The 22,665-nt window shown below is 49.5% G+C and overlaps 1 protein-coding gene across 1 annotated transcript; it reads right to left on the reverse strand.

Moving 5' to 3' along the window:
• Positions 1 to 1,531: 1,531 nt before the first annotated feature.
• Positions 1,532 to 22,448, reverse strand: BLVRB (biliverdin reductase B). Its single transcript, XM_024237926.3, has 5 exons — positions 22,125 to 22,448; positions 12,163 to 12,327; positions 11,937 to 12,026; positions 5,128 to 5,256; positions 1,532 to 1,778 (listed from the first exon to the last, which is right to left on the reverse strand). The coding sequence occupies exons 1-5, from the start codon at positions 22,201 to 22,203 to the stop codon at positions 1,621 to 1,623; spliced, it is 621 nt and encodes a 206-aa protein (XP_024093694.1). The 5' UTR covers positions 22,204 to 22,448; the 3' UTR covers positions 1,532 to 1,620.
• Between the last annotated feature and the right edge of the window lie 217 nt (positions 22,449 to 22,665).

Genomic DNA, 22,665 nt, shown 5'->3' on the forward strand with positions numbered 1-22,665 from the left:
CAAAAAAGGACATAATTAGGAAGGAGCAATTCTTCCCCTTCCTCCTCCAAAACCTGCTCCTCCTATAGGGTCCACAACTCAGGAAAGCCCTACTGCATTTGGGTTTTTGTTTTTGAGACGGGGTCCCACTCTGTCGTGGATGCTGGAGTGCAGTGGCGCACCTCGGCTCACTGCAGCCTCAGCCTCCCTCCTGAAGCACTACTGTAACTCTGTCCCCGGGTTACAGCCCTGTGCTTCTTCCTGATGCCTCCCCTCCACCCCTCACCAGCTGTCCACACAGGGTCCCACGCATTCCTCCCACCCACTCTCTCCTCCCTTCCTTACGGCTCCTCCTCCAACTCCAACTCCCTCTGGGCTATCAGCCTCCATTCCTGGACCCTTCCTTTCCACCTTCACAGAGTAGCCAAAGGAAGCTTCAGAAAACACACACCCAACTGCCCCCCCGCCTTACCTCTCTGGTGCTCCACTCCTTGCATAAATCCTCAAAATAAAGCACAAACTTTTTTTTATTTTCAGAGACAGGGTCTGGATCTGTCCTACAGGCTGGAGTACAGTGGCCAGGCCTTGACCTCCTGGCCTCAAGCCATTCTCCCGCCTCAGCCTCCTGAGTATCTGGGACTACAGGTACACACCACCATGCCCAGCTAAGTTTTTAAAAATTGTTTTGTAGAGATGGGGTCTTACTATGTTGCCCAACCTGGACTCCTGGCTTCAAGCCATCCTCCCACCTCAGCTTCCTGAGTATCTGGGACTACAGGCGCACACCACCATGCCAAGCTAAGTTATTATTATTATTATTATTGAGATGGAGTCTCGCTCTGTCACCCAGGCTGGAGTGCAGTGGCGCGATCTCGGCTCACTGCAACCTCCACCTCCCAGGTTCAAGCGATTCTCCTGCCTCAGCCTCCCAAGTAGCTGGGATTACAGGTGTGCATCACCAGGCCTGGGTAATTTTTGTATTTTTAGTAGAGACGGGGTTTCACCATATTGGCCAGGCTGGTCTTGAACTCCTGACCTCAAGTGATCTACCCGCCTCGGCCTCCCAATGTGCTGGGATTCCAAGCGTGAGCCACCATGCCTGGCCAGACTCAATAAACTGTTACTGGGCTGGGCACAGTGACTCACACTTGTAATCCCAGCACTTTGGGAGGCCAAGGCAGGCGGATCACGAGGTCAGGAGATCAAGACCATCCTGGCTAACACGGCGAAACCCCGTCTCTACTAAAAATACAAAAAGTTAGCTGGGTGTGGTAGTGGGCGCCTGTAGTCCCAGCTACTGGGGAGGCTGAGGCAGGAGAATGGTGTGAACCTGGGAGGCGGAGCTTGCAGTGAGCCAGATTGCACCACCGCACTCCAGCCTGGGCGACAGAGCAAGACTCCGTCTCAAAAAAATAAAAAAATAAAAATAAACTGTTACTGAACAAATGAATGAATGCATACCAAGCAAATCTTACACAGAGGCAGGCAGACACACCAAAATACTCAGACAGAGGTAGAGAGAGGAGGAGTCACAGAGTCGGTTTCTCTAGAGTAATTTGAAGCTCTTGGCTCAACATTTATTGCCCCCTTCCTTTGCTCCTCATGTCCCAGAATGCCACCCTCCCAGATGGGGACAGAGTGCTACTGGTACTGGTGGGAGGGGTAGGTGCTGTGTCCGTCGTACTCATCAGTGGTGAGGCAGCGCAGCATGAAATGGCCCAGGTCATGTTTGGAGATGACCCTCGAGGGCCCTCGTCCATCCAGGGTCACTGTGTACGCCCCAGTTAGCGGCTGGTCTCCTGTGAAGTAAAGACGGAGGGGCTGGGTGAAGCAGACACCTTTCCCTTCCCCCAAAATTCGACCCCCAGAAAGACCTTCCCAGGGTGCCTACTGTGTGTCCAGCCTGGGTGGTGTCACAGCCAAGAATGGACTTTCCATATGCAGGTGCTCATCTATATCCTTTGCTTCATTCATTCGAGAAATCCTTATTGATTACCTATTATGTGGCCAGGTGCTGGGCACCCAAGCAAGGGACAAAGCAGACAGGAATCCCCTGCCCTGGCCAGTGGCAGTGGCTCATGCCTGTAATCCTGGCACTTTGGGAGGCTGAGACGGGAGTATCACTCAAGCCCAGGAGTTTGAAACTAGCCTGGGCAACACAGGGAGACCCTGAGTCCACTAAAAATACAAAAATCAGCTGGGTGCAGTGGCGTGCCCCTGTAGCCCCAACTACTCAGGAGGCTGAGGCTGGAGAATTGCTTGAGCCAGGGAAGTTGAAGCTGCAGTGAGCCATGATCGTGACACTGCACTCCAGCCTGGACGACAGAGCAAGACCTTGTCTCTAACAACAACAACAACAAATACATATACATATTTGTCATATATATATATATATATTTGTCATATATATATTTGTCTATATATATATATATATATATATATATATAAAATATCTGACAGTAACCAACTAAACTTAGGGATAAAATGTACCATCACCCAAACAGAGACAGGCTGGAATTACGCACAGTATGGAACACACACCCTTGGCTGTGTGTTTGCTTGGGACAAAGCAGACAGGAAGCTCCTGCCCTGGCTGGGCACAGTGGCTCACGCTTGTAATCGCAGCACTTTGGGAGGCCAAGGTGGGAGGATCACTTGAGCTCAGGAGTTTGAGACCAGCCAACATGGCAAAACCGCATCTCTACAAAAAATGCGAAAATTCGCTGGGTGTGGTGGCTTATGCCTGTAGTCCCAGCTACTTGGGCAGGAGAATCACTTGAACCCGGGAGGCAGAGGTTGCAGTGAGCCAAGATTGTGCCATTGCACTCCAGCCTGGGCAACAGAGGGAGACCCTGTCTCAAAAAAAAAAAAAAAAAGGAACACACACCTTCACCCATGTGGCATTCCTGCCCAACATGTTTAATCTGAATCTGTGACAAAACAGCTAGAAAAATCCAGAATGTGGGCCTTTAAAGTCACCTGGCCTGGTTAATGTTATGAGAAACTTAAAGAAAAAGGGCAGAGTGGGTTCAATTTTTTCTTTTTTTTTTTGGATACAGAGTCTTCCTCTGTCATCCAGGCTGGAGTGCAGTGGTGCAATCTTGGCTCACTGCAACCTCCGCCTCCCAGGTTCAAGCAATTCTTGTGCCTCAGCCTCCCGAGTATCTGGGATTACAGGTGTCTGCCACCAAACCTGGCTAATTTTTGTATTTTTAGTAGAGATGGGGTCTCACCATGTTGGCCAGGCTGGTCTCGAACTCCTGACCTCAAGAGATCCACCCACCTCAGCCTCCCCAAGTGCTGCGATTACAGATGTGAGCCAGCACGCTGGCCTGACAGTTGAGGAAATTTTACTATGGAGTGGATACTAAATGATATGACAGAGTAAATGTCACTTTCCTTAGGTGTGATCATGTTTTGTGTGCAAATATCTTTCTTTTAGGAGATGGCTGTCTAGGTATTTAGGAGTGAAGTGCGACAATGTTGCAATTCCTCTCAAATGATTAGCCAAATATATATATGCATATATTTTTTCACAATATATTCAGCAAAATCTATCTATATATTCATGGAGAGAGAGAGAGGAGGAGAGAGGGAGAGAGAACAGGACAAAATGCTAAGCATTGAACCTAAACAAGGGGCTTATGTGTATTCATAAACCTTTAATGCTTTCAACTCAGGAGGTGTGAAAGTTTTCACACACTTGGCTGGGCGCGGTGGCTCACGCCTGTAATCCCAGCACTTTGGGAGGCCAAGGTGGGTGGATCACGAGGTCAAGAGATCGAGACCATCTTGGCCAATATGGTGAAATCCCGTCTCTACTAAAAATACAAAAATTAGCTGGGCGTGGTGGCCGCACCTGTAGTCCCAGCTATTCGGGGGGCCGAGGCAGGAGAATCACTTGAACCCAGGAGGCAAAAGGTTGCAGTGAGCTGAGATTGCACCACTGTACTCCAGCCTGGCGAAAGAGCGAGACTCTGTCTCAAAAAAAAAAAAAAAAAAAAAAAAGCCAGGCGCGGTGGCTCATGTCTGTAATCCCAGCATTTTGGGAGGCCGAGGCGGGTGGATCACAAGGTCAGGAGATCAAGACCATCCTGGCTAACACTGTGAAACCCCTTCTCTACTAAAAAATACAAAAAATTAGCCAGGTGTGGTGGCGGGCGCCTGTAGTCCCAGCTACTCAGGAGGCTGAGACAGGAGAATGGGGTTTCACCATGTTAGCCAGGATGGTCTCGATCTCCTGACCTCGTGATCTGCCCGCCTCGGCCTCTCAAAGTGCTGGGATTACAGGCGTGAGCCACCGTACCCGGCCATTAATATCTATCTTTTCTTGTCTTTTTCTTTTTTTTTAGACAGGGTCTTACTCTGTTGCCCAGGCTGGAGTACAGCAGCTCTATCACAGCTTATTGCAGCCTTGATCTCCTAGGCTCAAGCCATCCTCCCGCCTCCCATTAGCTGGGACCACAGGTGTGTGCCACCACGCCCAGCTAATTTTTTTTTTTTTTTTTTTGTAGAGATAAGTCTATGTTGCCCAGGCTGGTCTCAAACTCCTGGGTTGAAGCAATCCTCCCGTCTTGGCTTCCCAAAGTGATGGGATTACAGGTGTGAACCACCATGCCTGGCCTATGTATCTATCTATCTATCTATCTATCTATCTATCTATCTATCTATCTATCTAATCTCTATCTCCCATACTAGAAATGTAAGCCATGGCCGGGCATGGTGATGCAGGCCTGTAATCCCAGCTACTCGGAGGCTGAGGCCCCAGAATCCATAGACATAATGAATTAAACCATTAGCCAGTGGTAATCCCCTCAACCTTCAATCTCTCACCACTCCCCAGAGGGGAAACTCCCAACCCTCTAATCCAGCCTTAGTCTTTCTGGTGACCAGACCTGAAGCTGCCTAGGGGCTGCCAGCTCTCAGTGAACTCATTAGCATAGAAGAAGACATTCATCATTTTGGAGATTCCAAGGATTTTAGGAGTTGTATGCCAGGAAACAGGGACAAAGGCCAAATATATATGTCACAACATCATAGGAAGGTTTGCAATTTTAGGGTGGTCAGGGAAGCCCTTGCAGATCTCCCCAGAGGGCAGGAGGGAACAGGCAGATGGCATTGGTGCCACTAGGTCCCTGCCCTGCTTACCTATGTGTGGTGGCATCACAGCCACGTACTTCAGGCCCGATTCCTGCAGCACCTTGTGCATCCGGATGTGGTCATCAGTCACAGCCTGCAGTCGTGGGGGCACCTTGGTAGGGTCCCAGAGCAGGAAAGCTGGAGGGGAACACAGGGCAGGATCAGCCTGGGCTCTCTTGTCTTTTTTTTTTTTTTTTTTGACACAGAGTGTCGCTTTGTCACCCAGGCTGAGTGCAGTGGTGCAATCTCAGCTCACTGCAACCTCTGCCTCCCGGGTTCAAGCAATTCTCCTGCCTCAGCCTCCCCAGTAGTTGGGATTACAGGTGCACACCACCAGGCCTGGCTAATTTTTGTATTTTTAGTACAGACAGGGTTTTGCCATGTTGGCCAGGCTGGTCTCAAACTCCTGACCTCAGGTGATCCACCCTCCTCCACCTCCCAAAGTGCTGGAATTACAGGCATGAGCCATTGCGCCCAGCCAAGGCTCGCTTGTCTTGATGCCAGGACAAAACCCTGCCATGGCTCACCATTGCTTTCCAGTTGCAAAAACAGGGGAGTCCTCTGGGCCTCCTCTTTCCCTCACACCCCAGGTAAGAGCTGTCTGCTGATCACAATAATTCCAAATCTGACCTCTTCTCACTCCGCCTGGTCCTGTCCACTGTTACCTCTTGCCTGGACCAGCCCAGCAGCCTACTCCCTGGTCTCTCAGCCCCTCCTTCCCTCCTTCCAAGGAGCCCATGAACACCCCTGTCAGTTCACATCCATAGCTCCATCTCACTCAGGGTAGAAGCCAAGTCCTCATGGCCAGCCCTCAAGGCCTCACCTGATATGGCCCCATCAGCTCTCTGACATCCCTGCCTACCCTGCCTAGCACTCTCTCTTACACGCCTCTGCTCCAGCCAGGTTCTGCCTCCCAGCCTTGGCAATGTCTGATTCCTCTGCCCCTGATGCATTTCCCTCTCTTTTTTATTTTCTCTGAGACAGGTTCTCATTCTGTTGTCCAGGCTGGAGGACAGTGGTGTGAACACGGCTCACTGCAGCCTTGACTTTCTGGGCTGAAGTGATCCTCCTGCCTTAGCCTCCTGAGGAGCTGGGACCACAGGGGTGAGCCACCAAGCCCCGCTATTTTTTTTTTTTTTTTTTTTTTGAGACAGAGTTTCCCTCTTGTCACCCAGGCTGCAGTGCAATGGCGCGATCCCGGCCAAGCCTGGCTAATTTTAAAAAAATTTTTTAGGCTGGGTCCGGTGGCTCGCCCCTGTAATCCCAGCACTTTGGGAGACTGAGGAGGACAGATCACCTGAGGTTAGGAGTTCGAGACCAGCCTCGCCAACATGGTGAAACCCCGTCTCTACTAAAAATACAAAAATTAGCCAGGCGTGGCGGTGCATGCCTGTAGTCCTAGCTACTCAGGAGGCTGAGGCTGGAGAATCGCTTGAACCCTTGAGGCGGAGGTTGCAGTGAGCTGAGATCGCACCACTGCACTCTAGCTTGGGAGACAGAGCAAGACTCCATCTCAAAAACAAAGCAGAACAAAACAAAACAAAAAACCAAAAATTAGCCAGGTGTCGTGGTTCATGCCTGTAATCCCAGCTATTTTCAGGAAGCTGAGGCAGGAGAATCCCTTGAACCTGGGAGGCTGAGGTTGCAGTGAGCCGAGATCGCGCCATTGCACTCCAGCCTGGGTGACAGAGCAAGACTCTGTCTCAAAAGAAAAATAAAAAAAAAAATTGTTTTGTAGCGATGGAGGTCTTACCAAGTTGCCCAGGCTAGTTTTGAACTCCCGGGCTTAAGCGATCCTCCCACCTCGACCTCCTAAAGTGCTGTGATTACAGGTGTGACCCAGGACCCTTTGCCATTTCCCTGTCGTAGCCACATGGCTCCCTGTTTTCTTTGCAGACTTTGCTCAAAGGTCACCTTTCCATGCAGCTTTTCTTGACTGTCCTGTTTAAAATTGCAAAATCCCATCTCCCCTAGCCCAGTTTACCCTTTTCTTGGGGCCTTGTTTTCTCCCTAGGACCCTTCCCCAGCCACCACACCCTAGAGTTATCCTGTGACTGTATCACATTTCCTGCTCCAATCCCAGCCCTTAGAAGCATCTGGAACACTGTAGGTACTTACTAAATATTTGTTCAGGAATTAGCTTTCAACAAGCTATAACTTGGCCAAGCTATACCAGCTGACATTTATAGAACTTTTACCTCAAGCCAAGAACTATGCTAAATATTTTTAGGAGGAGTTTGGTGAATAGTTAAAGAGCTTGGGTTTTGCCTAAAGTCAAGTTCTAGATCGACCACTGGCCAGCTTCTTGTTTCCTCATGTGCAAACTGGGATGATATAAATTATTCAAAGGCTGGGCAGAGTGGCTCACACCTGTAATCCCAGCACTTTGGGAGGCTGAGGTAGGAGGATCAGTTGAGCTCAGCAGTTCTAGACTCGCCTGGGTACAATGGTGAGACCTGTCTCTACAAAAAATTAAAAAATTAGCCAGGCGTAGGGACCTGTGGTCTTAGCTGCTTAGAAGGCTGAGGCGAGAGGATCGCTTGAGCTCAGGAGTTCAAGGCTGCAGTGAGCTGTGATTGCACCACTGCACTCCAGCCTGGACAACAGAGCAAGACCTTGTCTCAACAAAAAGAAATAAATAAATAGTTTGAGTAATGTTAATGGTTATAAAAAGGTGTGTCACAGAGACCAGCCTGGGCAACATAGCCAGACTGTTGCAACAAAAAAATTTTAAAAATTAGATGGGCATGGTGGCATATGCCTGTGGTCTCAGCTACTCAGGAGGATCCCTTGAGCCTAGGAGTTGGAGGCTGTAGCGAGCTATGATTACATCACGCTCACTGCAACCTCCACCTACAAGTTTCAAGTGATTCTCCTGCCTAAGCCTCCTGAGTAGCTGGGATTACAGGCGTGGGCCACCACACCCGGCTAGTTTTTGTGTTTTTGGTAGAGACGGGGTTTCACCATGTTGGCCAGGCTGGTCTCGAACTCCTGACCTCAAGCGATCCACCTGCCTTAGCCTCCTAAAGTGCTGGGATTACAGCGTGAGCCACTGCGCCTGGCCTAGGATTTCCTCTTTACAGATGAGAAAACTGCAGTGCAGAGTGTGAAGTGGGTTTTTGTCTGCAGCCTCCAGTCTCCAGTTCACAATCTCAAATCCAGTCTCTAACTTACCCTCGGTTTCTTTCTTTCTTTTTTTTTTTTTTTTTGAGGCAGTCTCACTCTGTCGCCCAGGCTGGAGTGCAGTGGCACGATCTTGGCTCACTGCAAGCTCCTCCTCCGGGGTTTACGCCATTCTCCTGCCTCAGCCTCCCAAGTAGCTGGGACTATAGGCACCCGCCGCCACGCCCGGCTAATTTTTTGTATTTTTAGTAGAGACGGTGTTTCACTGTGTTAGCCAGGATGGTCTCGATCTCCTGACCTCGTGATCCACCCACCTCGGCCTCCCAAAGTGCTGGGATTACAGGCGTGAGCCACAGCGCCTGGCTGTTTTGTTGTGTTTTGAGACAGGGTCTTGCTCTGTAGCCAAGGCTGGAGTGCAGTGGTGCCATCACGGCTCACTGCAACCTCTGCCTTCTAGGCTCAAAGGATCCTCCCACCTAAGCTTCCCAAGTAGTGGGGACCACAGGTGTGTACCACCACACCCAGCTAATTTTTTGTATTTTTTTTTTGTAGAGATGGAGTTTTGCTATGTTGCCCAGACTGGTCCTGTACTCCTGGACTCAAGCAATCCGCCCACCTTGGCCTCTCAAAGTGCTGGGATTACAGGCGTGAGCCACTATGCCTGGCCTTACTCTGGGTTTCTTTCTAATCCTCTCAGATGCCTCCATAAAAAACAATCCTCCCCAAGCCCTAATGGATAAACTCCAAGCTCCTTAGATGACAAAAATCTTTCTAATCTTTTACCTTGACATTTGAATATGGAGGGAAGATTAAACTCTAATAATTAGAGGCTGGAAGATAATTAAAGTGTGACAAAGCACTGTGGTGCTGGAAGAGAAAGGTCCTTTTTCTTGGGACTTGCCGAAGTTGTCTGTGGGTGTGCAACTCCATTTCAAATAGTTTAGGAAGTCTGGGTGCAGTGGCTCATGCCTGTAATCCAGCACTTTGGGAGGCCAGATCACTTGAGGTCAGGAGTTCTAGACCAGCCTGGCCAATATGGTGAAACCCCATCTATAGTAAATATACACACACACAAAATTAACCAGATGTGGTGGCAGGCACCTGTAATCCCAGCTACTCAGGAGTCTGAGGCAGGAGAATCCCTTGAACCCAGCAGGTGGATGTTGCAGTGAGCCGAGATCACGCCACTGTATTCCAGCCTGGGTGACAGAGTAAGACTCCGTCTCAAATAAAAACAACAAACAAAAAACCCAAATAGTTTAGGAGAACAAAAACAAAATCTATTTGTGTATGTGTATGTGCATAGATAAACCAATTACAAAACACAATCACAATTTTAAAATCAGGAATATGGCTGTTGGCCAGGTGCGGTGGCTCACGTGTAATCCCAGCACTTTGGGAGGCTGAGGCTGGCGGATCGCTTGAGTCCAGGAGTTCAGGACCAGCCTGGGCAACATGGCGAAACCCTATCTCTACCAAAAATACAAAAATTAGCCAGCCTTATAACCCGGTCTCAAAATAAATAAATAAATAGATAGATAGATACAAACTTAAAAATAAAAAAAGAAAAGGAATATGGTTGTTCACACGATTATTAACTTTTCTGTTTAAAAATTTTTATAATAAAAAGTTAAAAAGTATATTGAGGACCTACACATTGAAGTAAGCAGCCATGATGTATGTAAGCTAACTTCAAATGGGTCAGAAAAAAAACATTGTGTGTCTGTGAACAGAGGACGGTAGGTGTACTGGTGTCCTTTCAATTTTTCTGTAAGTTTAAGATCATTTCCAAATAAAAAGTTAAGCTGCACTCAATGGGTCATACCTGTTGTCCCAGCTATTTGAGGGGCTAAAGTGAGGGGACTCCTTGAGCCCAGGGGTTCAAGGGTACAATGAGCTATGATCAGGCCACTGCACTCCAGCCTGGGTGACAGAGTGAGACCTTGTCTCTATGTTTGTTTGTTTTTTTAAAAAAAAAAAAAAAATCCTGGCACACCTAAGACTTTAATATTTAGAAAACAATCTAAACAAAACAAAAAAAATGAGAAAAAAGAAAGCAAATTAAATCAATTGTACAGGTTTGTCTTTTTCATGGAAGCAAAACTTAACCACTTAAACTGGTTTTTAAGACATGGGAGAGTCTGGACGTGGTGGCTTATACCTGTAATCCCAGCACTTTGGAAGGCCGAGGTGGGAGGACTGCTTGAGGCCAGGAGTTCAATATCAGCCTGGCCAACATGGCAAAACCTTGTCTCTACCAAAAATACAAAAATTAGCAGGGCATGGTGGCAGGCGCCTGTAATCCCAGCTACTCAGGAGGCTGGGGCAGGAGAATCACTGCAGGCCATGATCTTGGTCCCAGGCACCATGAACCCGGGAGGTGGAGCGGCAGTTGCAGTGAGCTGATATCACACCACTGCACTCCAGCCTGGGCAATGGAGTGAGACTTCATCTCAAAGAAAAAAAGACATGAGAGAAAAAATTAACAGCAGACCATTCCAATCTGCGAACAAAAGTAAGACCTTGTCTCTACAAAAATATCAAAACATTAGCCAGGTGTGGTGGTGCATGCCTATAGTCCCAGCCGCTTGGGAGGCTGCAGTGGGGAGGATCCCTTGAACCCAGGTTGAGGCTGCAGTGAGCCATGGTTGCACCACTGCACTCCAGCCTGGGTGACAGAATGTCTCAGAAAAAAAAAAAAAAAAAGTGAACCATTCTGAAATCGCAAGTTTACTTGTATATTACTTTTCCATTTCAAAGCTTGAGGAAAAAAGCCATAAATGATTTTGCTTCCTACCCTCCAACTAGGTCTGGCCTCCAGGCCTCTTTGCTTGCTTTGTCCTCTGCCTGGAGTGTAATTACAATCATCAGGCAGCCCTCCCTCATGTCACTTCCCTTTCCAGAGAGGCAATTTGTGTCATGAAACACACTTGAGGTCAGGAGTTCGAGATCAGCCTGGCCAACATGGTGAAACCCTGTCTCTACTAAGAATACAAAAATTTACTGGGCGTGGTGTTGCACACCTGTAGTCCCAGCTACTTGGGAGGCAGAGGCAGGAGAATCACTTAAACCCGGGAGGCGGAGGTTGCAGGGAGCCAAGATCACGCCACTGCACTCCAACCTGGGCATTAGAGCAAGACTCCATCTTAAACAAACCTCAAAATAACTAAAAATAAATAAATAAATAAATAAACAAACAAACAAACAAATAAATAAATGATTATACAGGACAACTATTTGCTTAATGTCCGTGTCCCCATAATTGGGAGCTCTGTGAGGGCAGAGACCTAGTATATATCCACAGCTCTATCACTTCCTCTGGGAGGCCCACCCTGACCTCTCTCAGCCTGAGTCAGATGCCTCCTCTGGGCTCCCATAGTCCTGTAGTTTCTCCCATTGTGGCCCTATCCCCTCTGCCTGCCTCCCCCATCCCAGCTCCGATGATCTGGATGTCAGTTTGATCATGGATCTGTTTACCACCTCTCTCCTATCTGTGAGCCTTGTGTGTGCAGGGCCCAGGGCTGTACAGGTCACCACTGTGTCCCCAGCATCACCCAGTAAGGTTCAGGCACACAGCTGGTGCTCAGTAAATGCACAGTAACATGAAATGGCTTCAGCGTCACCTTTCAGAGGCCCCTGGGCTTCCTCCCCAGTACCCCCCAGTTCAGTCCCACCTCCATGATCCCACCACCCACCCGAGGTGCAGGCCACGACCTTGTCCACACCATGAGCCTTCATGGCTGCCACAATGTTCCGGGCACCCTCGGACATCACTGTCGTGGGACCTTAGAGGGGACAGAGAGTGGCTGTCACTGGTGGGCGGCGGTGGCGGCAGGGGTGGCAGGGGCGGGGCCGGGGGCGGGGGTGGCGCTGGGGGCCGAGGTGTAGGGGAGGGCCGTGGGCAGAGGGGGGGCTCAGTACTGAGGTCATTGCGGGTGCCCAGCAGCACGATGACAGCGTCCTGCCCAGCCACGGTCTTGTCCACATCGGCTGCCTGCAGAACATCCCCCACTACCACGTGGGCTGGCTGGGGCCCCTCTGATGGCAGCCTGGAGGAGTCCCGCACCAGCACTGTCACTTCGTAACCTGTGGGCAAAGAGGAGCAGAGAGCCTGGTCAGTGGGCTTGTGGGCTGGCACTCTTGGGCTCCAGGGGCTGGGTCCTAGAAGCCACCATGAACTCTCAAATCCATCCCCTCCTCTGTTCTGGGGAAGTGGTCTTCGAACTTTTTTGGTTTTTTGTTTTTGTTTGTTTTGTTTTTGAGACAGGGTCTTGCTCACTTGCCCAGGCTGCTGTGCAGTGGTGCAATCACAGCTCACTGCAGCCTCAACCTCCGGGGTTCAACTGATCCTCCCATCTCAGCACCCCAAGCAGCTGGGACCATAGTGTGCACCACCACACCCAACTAATTTTGCAATTTTTTGTAGAGAAGGGGTTTTGCCATGTTGCCCAGGCTGGTCTTGAACTCCTGGGCTCAGGTGATCTGCCTGCCTCAGCCTCCCCATAAGCCACTGCGCCATGGCCTTCAAACATTTTTGCCGGCATACCTACAACTGATGCTTAGTATTGGGCTGATTATTAAAATAGACCATACCTTGGCCAGGCATGGTGGCTCACGCCTGTAATCTCAGCACTTTGGGAGGCTGAGGCAGGCAGATCACCTGAGGTCAGGAGTTTGAGACCAGCCTGGACAACATGATGAAACCCCATTGGTACTAAAAATACAAAATTAGCCGGGCATGGTGGCACATACCTGTAATCCCAAGTACTTGGTAAGCTGAGGCAAAAGAATCACTTGACCCGAGAGGCAGAGATTGCAGTGAGCAGAGATTGCGCCAGTGCACTCCAGCCTAGGTGAAAAAGCGAGACTCTATCTCAAAAAAAAAAAAAAAAAGACCATACCTTCATGATAATTCATAAATAATCTGAACTGAAGCCTCCAAGCACCACACCCTGTAACTTCCTTACCTTCTATTTATTATTATTTTTTTTTGAGACAGAATCTCACTCTGTAACCCGGGCTAGAGTGCAGTGGCACAATCTCAGCTCACTGCAACCTCCGCCTCCCGGGTTCAAGCGATTCTTCTGCTTCAGCCTTCTGAGTAGCTAGGACTACAGGCACGCACCACCACTCCTGGCTGTCATTATTACTTTTTTTGAGATAGAGTCTCACTCTGTTGCCCAGGCTGGAGCACAGTGGCATGATCTCAGCTCACTGCAACCTCCACCTCCCAAGTTCAAGCGATTCTTCTGCCTCAGCCTCCCGAGTAGCTGGACTACAGGCGCACGCCACCACATCCAGCTAATTTTTGTGTTTCTAGTACAGATAGGGTTTCACCATGTTGGCCAGGCTGGTCTTGAACTCCTAACCTCAGGTGATCCACCCACCTTGGCCTCCCGAAGTGCTGGGATTACAGGTGTAAGCCACTGTACCCAGCCAGCAACTTCCCTATCCTCTAACAACTAAAGGATTAATGCAGGCATTGCACTGGTCTCTGTCTCCCATCCATGGTCCTGGAAGAAATTGAGGTCCTGAGGAGGACATGGGTTGCCTACAGACTGACCAGTGCTGGGATTGGTCCCAGCCTCTGCTGCCCAGCCTTACTGCTGGGAAGCCCAGCCCTCCTTTAGTGGTCATTAAATATTTTTAATATTGTCTTAGTATGTTCCTTCCCAAAAGAATTTTGGATAATTTTGTTTCTCTTCAACACACACACACATACACACACATTTTAAAGTTTACAACTAACATATTTCTTCCTTTGTTTTAAACATTGGCAGAGGATGTTAACATTTGGGTATACTGTAATAGCAACATATATATATATATTTAGAGACAGGGTCTTGCTCTGTTACCCAGGCTGGAGTGCAGGGGCGCCAATCATAGCTCACTGTAACCTCAAATTCCTGGGCTGATGCCTATTATAATCCCAGCGCTTTGGGAGGCCAAGACAGGAAGATTGTTTGAGGCCAGGAGTTTGAGACCAGACTGGGCAACATAGTGAAACCCCGTCTCTGCAAAAAAATAAAAAAATCTAGTCAGGTGTGCTGGCGCAACCTGTAGTCTCAGCTACTTAGGTGGCTGAGGCTGTAGTGAGCTATGATTGCACCACTGCACTCCAGCCTGGGCTACAGAACGAGACTCTGTCTCAAAAATAAATAAATAAAATAAAATAAACAAAAAGTTTAGGCTACTACCTGGCACAGAAATAAGAGTTACCTGGTGCTGGGTGCGGTGGCTCACGCCTGTAATCCCAGCACTTTGGGAGGCCAAGGCAAGTGGATCACCTGAGGTTGGAAGTCCAAGACCAGCCTGACCAACATGGGGAAACCCCACCTCTACTAAAAATACAAAATTAGCCAGGCATGGTGGCGCATGCCTGTAATCCCAGCTACTCAGGAGGCTGAGGCAGGAGAATCGCTTGAACCCGGGAGGTAGAGATTGCAGTCAGCAGAGATTGTGCCATTGCGCGCCAGCCTGGGCAATGAGAGCGAAATTCCATCTCAAAAAAAACAAAACAAAACAAACAACAACAACAACAATAAACACAAAAAACAAAAAACCCAAAAAGATACAATAAAAAAATTTAAAAAAGAGATGGGGTTTTGCATGTTGGCCAGGCTGGTCTCGAACTCCTGGGCTCAAGTAATCTGTCTGGCATGGCCTACCAAAGTGCTGGGATTATAGGCATGAGCTACCGAGCCTGGCCTATTACACCTTTTAACCATTTTGTGACTTTATCTCCTGGCCTGGTCCAGGCCTGCGTCTCCTTCCTGGTCCCTTTCCTGAGTCCTCTCTGGGCTCCTGGACCCAGTCCTGCCCTCTCCAATCCATATTCCACACAGCAGCCAGACAGAGTTTTCCACAATAATATTTAAGTGCCTCCTTGCTCAGTTGCCTTCCGCAAGCCTGAAATGCCCTGTGATAAAACCCATGCTTCTCATGCCAGCCTTCCAGGCCCCTCGGGATCTGGCTTCTCCTCTCCAGCCTCTGCTGAAGCCTCTGCCCTCTTCACCCACAGCACCCTTTTTTTTTTTTTTTTTTTTTTTTTTGAGACGCAGTCTCTCTCTGTCGCCCAGGCTGGAGTGCAATGGCGCAGTCTCGGCTCACTGCAACCTCTGTCTCATGGGTTCAAGTGATTCTCCTGCCTCAGCCTCCTGAGTAGCTGTGATTACAGGCGCCTGCCACCATGCCTGGCTAATTTTTTTGTATTTTTAGTGGAGATGGGGTTTCACTATGTTAGCCAGGCTGGTCTTGAACTCCTGACCTCGTGATCCACCTGCCTCAGCCCCCCAAAGTGTTGGGATTACAGGCGTGAGCCACTGCACCCAGCCACAACTGCTCTTCTTTCAGTTCCTCAAATGCATGGTGCTGCTTCCTGCCTCCTGGACTTTGCACGTGCTGTGCCCTCTGCCTGGAACACCCTTTACCCTCTTTACCCGGTCCCCCCAGTAACTTGTACTTCCTCTGTCACAGCCCTCTTTATGCTGACCTGCAGCAAACAAAGCACCCTGTGGGTCCAGGGACTGTGTCTTATTTTCTGCCATCTCCCTGAAACTTTATAAACACAAAAGCACAGGCATTACTGCCCCAGGGACCTTGGTCCAAACTCCAGCTCTGCCACTTACCAGCTGAAGAACCTCATGCAACCTCTTCCGTGATTGGACCTCAGCTTCCTCATCTCTGAAGTGAGGATCACAGCACCAGCCTCCCCATGCTATGTGACCACCTTTCATAGGGGAATGACACAAGATCTGTGCTGCCCTCACACATGGGGGAGCAGCAGGGGCTTGCATGGGGCCAATATGGGCATTCTTTTTTTTTTTTTTTTTGAGATGAAATCTCACTCTCTTCCCCAGGCTGGAGTGCAGTGGCGCAATCTCAGCTCACTGCAACCTCCGTCTCCCAGGTTCAAGCGATTCTCCCACCTCAGCCTCCAGAGTAGCTGGGATTATAGGTGTGCGCCACAACACCCGGCGAATTTTTTGTATTTTTAGTAGAGATGGGGTTTCACCGTGTTAGCCAGGGTGGTCTTGATCTCCTGACCTTGTGATCCGCCCTCCTCAGCCTCCCAAAGTGCTGGGATTACAGGCGTGAGCCACCGTGCCTGGCCAATGTGGGCATTCTTTAACTGCTACTGTATTGGTTAAAATGAACCCTAGTATATTGTAGGTATTATTATTATCATTGTATTATTATTTTATTTTTGAGACGGAGTCTCACTCTGTCACCCAGGCTGGAGTGCAATGGCGTGGTCTCGGCTCGCTCACTGCAACCTCTGCCTCCTGGGTTCAAGTGATTCTCCTGCCTCCCGAGTAGCTGGGACTATAGGTGCATGCCACCACACACGGCTAATTTTTGTACTTTTAGTAGAGATGGGGTTTCACTATGTCGGCCGGGCTGGTCTCGAACTCCTGACCTCGTGATCTGCCCGCCTCATCCTCCCAAAGTCCTGAGATTACAGGCGTGAGCCACTGCGCCTGGCCCATTGTATTGTTAGTAGAGACGGGGTTTCACCATGTTGACCACGTGGTCTCAAACTTCTGACCTCAAGTGATCCACCTGCCTCAGCCTCCCAAAGTGCTAGGATTACAGGCATGAGACACTGCGCCCAGCTATTATTATTATTTAAGAGACAAGAGTCTCGCTCTGTTGCCAAGGCCGGAGTGTGCAGTAGTGGGATCATAGCTCACTTCAGCCTTAACCTCCAAGGCTCCCATCTCCCACCTCAGCCTTCCGAGTAGCTGGGACTATAGGCATGCACTACCACGGCTAGTTTGTATATACATAATTAGAAACAGGTTGCTGCAGTCTGAATGTTTGTGGCCCTTCAAAATTCATATGCTGAAACCTAATCTCCAAAGCGATTGTATTGCTTCTAATAGGGCTTTTGGGAAGTGATTAGGTCATGAGGGCTCTGTTCTGAGAATAGGATTATTGCTCTATAAAAGAGATCCCTGAGATTGGGAATGGTAATAAAAGGAGTTAAAAAAAAAAAAAAAAAAAAAAAAAGCTGGGCATGGTGGCTCATGCCTGTAATCCCCACACCGAGGGAGGCTGAGGCAGGCGGATTCCTTGAGCCCAGGAGTTCAAGACCAGCCTGGGCAACATGGCGAAACCCCGTCTTGACTAAAAATACAAAAATTAGCTGGGCATGGGGCGTGTGCCTGTAGTCCCAGCTACTCAGGAGACTGAGGCATGAGAATCACTTGAACCTGGGAGGTGGAGGTTGCAGTGAGCCAAGATCATGCCACTGCACTCCAGCCTGGGCAACAGAGCGACATTCTGTCTCAAAAAAAAAAAAAAAATTTAATACAACTTACATTAAATTTAGAGAACCACACATGGCTTGTGGCTACCATACCAAAAAGCACTGTTTTAGAATTCACAGATTTTGGCTGGGCACGGTGGCTCATGCCTGTAATCCCAGCACTTTGGGAGGCCGAGGTGGGTGCATCACCTGAGGTCAGGAGTTCGAGGCCAGCCTGGCCAACATGGTGAAAACCTATCTCTACTAAAAATACAAAAAATATTAGCCGGGCACAGTGGCATGTGCTTGTAGTTCCAGCTACTTGGGAGGCTGAGGCAGGAGAATCATTTGAACCTGGGAGGTGGAGGGTGTAGTGAGCCGAGATGGTGCCACTGCACTCCAGCCTGGGTGACAGAGCAAGACTCCGTCTCAAAAACATAAATAAATAAGTAGAATTCGGCCGGGCGCGGTGGCTCACGCCTGTAATCGCAGCGCTTTGGGAGGCCGAGGTGGGCAGATCACGAGGTCAGGAGATCGAGACCATCCTGGCTAACACGGTGAAACCCCGTCTCTACTAAAAATACAAAAAAATTAGCTGGGGGTGGTGGCAGGCGCCTGTAGTCCCAGCTACTCGAGAGGCTGAGGCAGGAGAATGGCGTGAACCCGGGAGGTGGAGCTTGAGCCGAGATCTCGCCACTGCACTCGAGCCTGGGCGACGGAGCGAGACTCTATCTCAAATTAAAAAAAAAAATAAATAATAATAATAATAATAATAATAAGTAGAATTCACAGATTTTACTCTTTACAGAAAACAAGGGTATTTGTGAGACATTTCAAAACTTCTTTTTTTTAAACAAATTCCTTACTTTATTTATATTTTTCTGTTAATTTTTTTTCTTGAAATAAAACCAGACTTTAGAGAAGTGGCAAGGCCCAGATTTTTCTTTTTCTTTTTCTTTTTTTTTTTTTGAGAGAAGTCTTGCTCTTGCCCCCCAGGCTGGAGTGCGATGGTGCGATCTCAGCTCACTGCAACCTCCGCCTCCAGGGTTCAAACGATTCTCCTGCCTCAGCCTCCCAAGCAGCTGGGATTACGCCTGCCACCAGGCCCAGCTAACTTTTTTGTATTTTTAGTAGAGACGGGGTTTCACCATGTTGGCCAGGCTGGTCTCTAACTCCTGACCTCAGGTGATCCACCTGCCTCAGCCTCCCAAAGTGCTGGGATTACAGGCGTGAGCCACCAAGCCTGGCATGATTTTTCATATTTTCCTTTGCTCTATCCTTCTCTACCTATGTGTGTATATATATATATATATATATTATGTGTGTCTATATAAATATTAAATGTAGTATATATTACATATGATAAGTACATACATATGTATATAAATAAGTGTATACACATGTATATATATACTTTTTTCCTATTTTAGAGTAAGTTGCAGAGGTCGTGCCCTTTTTAATCTTTTTAATTTTTATTTATACCTTTTGTAGAGATGGAGGGGGGGGTCTTCCTATGTTACCCAGGCTGGTATCGAACTGCTGGACTCAAGTAATCGACCCACCTCAGCCTCCCGAAGTGCTGGGATTACAGGCGTGAGCCATGGTGCCTGGCCTCTTTTTAAGCTTTTTAAAAATCTCAGCCATAGGCCGGGCGTGGTGGCTCACACCTGTAATCCCAGCACTTTGGGAGGCCGAGGCGGGCGGATCATGAGGTCAGGAGATCGAGACCATCCTGGTTAACATGGTGGAACCCCATCTCTACTAAAAATACAAAAAAAATTAGCTGGGCATGGTGGCAGGCACCTGTAGTCCCAGCTACTCGGGAGGCTGAGGCAGGAGAATGGCATGAACTCGGGAGGCAGAGCTTGCAGTGAGCCGAGATTGTGCCACTGCACTCCAGCCTGGGCAACAGAGCGAGACTTCGTCTCAAAAAAAAAAAAAAAAATCTCAGCCATCAACACAAAAGATTTCATTGCCTAACCTGGTGTGCACAAACGCATACATATATAATTAAAATGAGTTTCACAAAACTAATACTTAACATGTGATACATTTTGATACTATGTCATCATTTGTTACCCTACATTGTTGATACACATTGTGACCATATGTTTCAGATCTCACTGTAACTCACAGTTTGAGAAGCATCAGGTTGCAACAACCCTGCAAGGTAGGTATCATTATCCTGTCCACATTGATGGGGAAACTGAGGCAATTTTAGGCAACCGGGCCAGGATCACACAGCTAGTAGGTAGAGAAGGTTGAATTTTTACCTAAGTAAGTCTGATCCAGAGACTGCAAAATTCAATGATAGTCTAAGTACTTCCTATATAAGATCTCATTTAATTATCCCAAGAGCCCTAGGGGCAAGTACTACCAGTTTTGTCATGATCTTACACATATCTAGGTACACAGATGACAAGGCATTTGGTCACACAGGCTGTAAGCCACAGAGCTGGTGACTTGAATGTGGGCAGGCTGGCACCAGAGTTCATGCCTGTCAAGACTCTTGGCCCTACAGAACCATTGTGAACTCCAGTTAATCCAAGCCCCTTCTCCCTCTCTTCCTCCCTCCCTCCTTCCCTCCCTTCCTTCCTTCCCTCCCTCCCTCCCTCCCTTTCTTCCTTCCTTCTTTCCTTTCATCTTGCTGTGTTACCCAGGCTGGAGTGCAGTGGTGCAGTGATGCAATCTTAGCTCACTGCAACCTCCCAGGTTCAAGCGATTCTTGTGCCTCAGCCTCCCGAGTACCTGGAATTACAGGCACGTACCACTGTGCCCAGCTAATTTTTTTTTTTTTTTGAGACAGAGTTTCGCTCTTGTCGCCCAGGCTGGAGTGCAGTGGCGTAATCTCGGCTCACCACAACCTCTGCCTCCCAGGTTCAAGCTATTCTCCTGCCTCAGTCTGCCGAGTAGCTGCGATTACAGGTGCCCGCCACTATGCCCAGCTAATTTTTCGTATTTTTAGTAGAGACGGGGTTTCACTATATGGCCAGGCTGGTCTCGAACTCCTGACCTCGTGATCCACCTGCCTCCGCCTCCCAAAGTGCTGAGATTACAGGCGTGAGCCACCGCACCCAGCCTCTTTTTCTTTCTTTTTATGTATTTTTTTAAATTTTAGAGACAGGGTCTCACCCTGTCACCCAGGCTGGAGTGCAGTGGTGCAAACACAGCTCATTGTAGCCTTGAACTCCTGAGCTCAAGCAATCCTCCCACCTCAGCCTTCTGAGTAGCTGGGACTACAGGCATGCATCACCACACCCAGTTAATTAATTTATTTTTTAAATATTTTTGTAGAGATGGGGTCTTGCTATGTTGCCCAGGCTAGTCTCAAACTCCTGGCCTCAAGCCATCCTCCTGCCTTGGCCTCCAAAGTGCTGGGATTATAGGCATGAACCACCGTGCCTGGCCAGCCCTTCCCTTTGCTGACGGGGACAGCAAAGCGGAGAGCTGGGAAGAGATTTTTCAGAGCCACAGCTCTGAAGCTCCCTAGGCTCCAGTTCTTAATCCCCTGAGTGCAGGCCCAGCTATGACCAGCAGGGTGAGCGAGTGGAATTCGGTGGAATTAGTGGATTTCCAGGTGACTCAGCACCTCTCAACTTCTCTCTCTTACTTCCTTCTCCATTACTCCCAAATAAATGCTTATCAGCAAACTGGTTTTTACTGAGAGGCCCACAGCTCCCCCCTCTCCACAAGTCAAGATCCTCACGTGGTCTCCCTGGGGAAGGGGAAAGTTATGGACCTAGAGAAGAACTTTCAGAGTCCCTCCAAGAGAGACAGCAGAGTGGGGTCCTGGTGGCCTCCACCCTTTTGGGGCACGCAGATAGTCAATATCTTCAGCGTCCCCAAGGCCTGCAAGGGTGGGGCCCCGTATCTGGAAGTCCCAGGCCCAGCTGGGAGTTGGTCAAGTCTGGACTGTGGGGGCAGGGAGTGCTGGGGGATGGTTATCCTCTTTTCTGCCCTCTCTCCTGGGGCAACTCCAAATTTTCAGCCCTCATTGACTTTCCCAGGACTGCTGTCCCCAAGTCTTCACTCATGTCTCTCTGTGACTCCTTCCCATTAGGTACTCACAGCAACCTGACCCCCCAACTTTTTCAGTTTCCAGCGTGGGGACTTGTGGTGGCTAAGAGCATGAGCTGAGTTCAAATCCCAGTCCTGTCAGTTAACAGCTGTGTGATATTGGGTAAGTCACTCTCTGGGTCTCAGTTTTCTCATCTGTCAAGCAGGGTGATACTAGTTCCCACTCCAATTTGAAAGCTCTCGTGTGAAGAGACGACAGAGCAAGCTTGGCTTAGTAAATCCTCTCTGGGAGTGCGAACAACCACCACCACAACCACAATAATGACAACCGCATTGCATAAGAGCCCTGGACTTACACACGACTGTGCCACTGGAGTCCTCCCGGGGCTCCCGGGGCTCCCGGGGCCAATTCCTCTCTGGCTTGGACTCACATAAACTTGGATCTCACATCTTTCCCCATTTCTGCCCCCGTGGCCACTTGCTTTGGCCCCTGAGTCCTCATACACCTGGCTGGGGCACTCATGGCCCCAATCAGCCTCGGCCCGATCCCATGGTGCCCCTTCCTAAAGTTCTGCTCGTCTGTCCCGTGACATGCCCCGCCCGCCCCGGTTCATGCCTGCTTGCACCGCCTGCGCCAGGGTGGTGAGCCCGGTCTGGCCAGTGGCGCCGAAGATCGCGATCTTCTTGACGGCCATCCTACGGGATCGTGGGGGTGCAAGGCCTCAGAGTCTCGGCACGCGCGGGAACCCACTGGCTGCTGTGCGGTGCTCTCTGCCCTACTCAAGCAGGAACAACGGGGCGGAGCTGGCTCGAAGGGCCAGGCCTCAGCCTCGCTCCGCCCGCGGCTCAGGTCAAGGGGCGGGGCCTAACGCGGGCGGGCGGGACAGGAGTCAGCTTGCATTCGCTCACCCTCCAGCACCGGCCTCTCTGCCCGCCACTTAGACTGGAAGGCGGGGCCACAGAAGGCCACGCCTCCACATAGCAACAAATAGAGTGGGCGGAGCCGAGATAACTTGTCACTCAGCGCCCTGCCTCCGCGCTCCACCTCCCGGAGAGGGGCGGGGCCAGGCGAGCCACGCCCACGGCCTCTCGTAGCTCACGCCCACTCTCCCAGAGCCTGGAGCGGATCTGGGGCGCACTCTAAGCCCCAGGGGCTC

Source organism: Pongo abelii, chromosome 20, assembly GCF_028885655.2.
Source record: "Pongo abelii isolate AG06213 chromosome 20, NHGRI_mPonAbe1-v2.0_pri, whole genome shotgun sequence".
Taxonomy (NCBI): Eukaryota; Metazoa; Chordata; class Mammalia; order Primates; family Hominidae; genus Pongo; species Pongo abelii.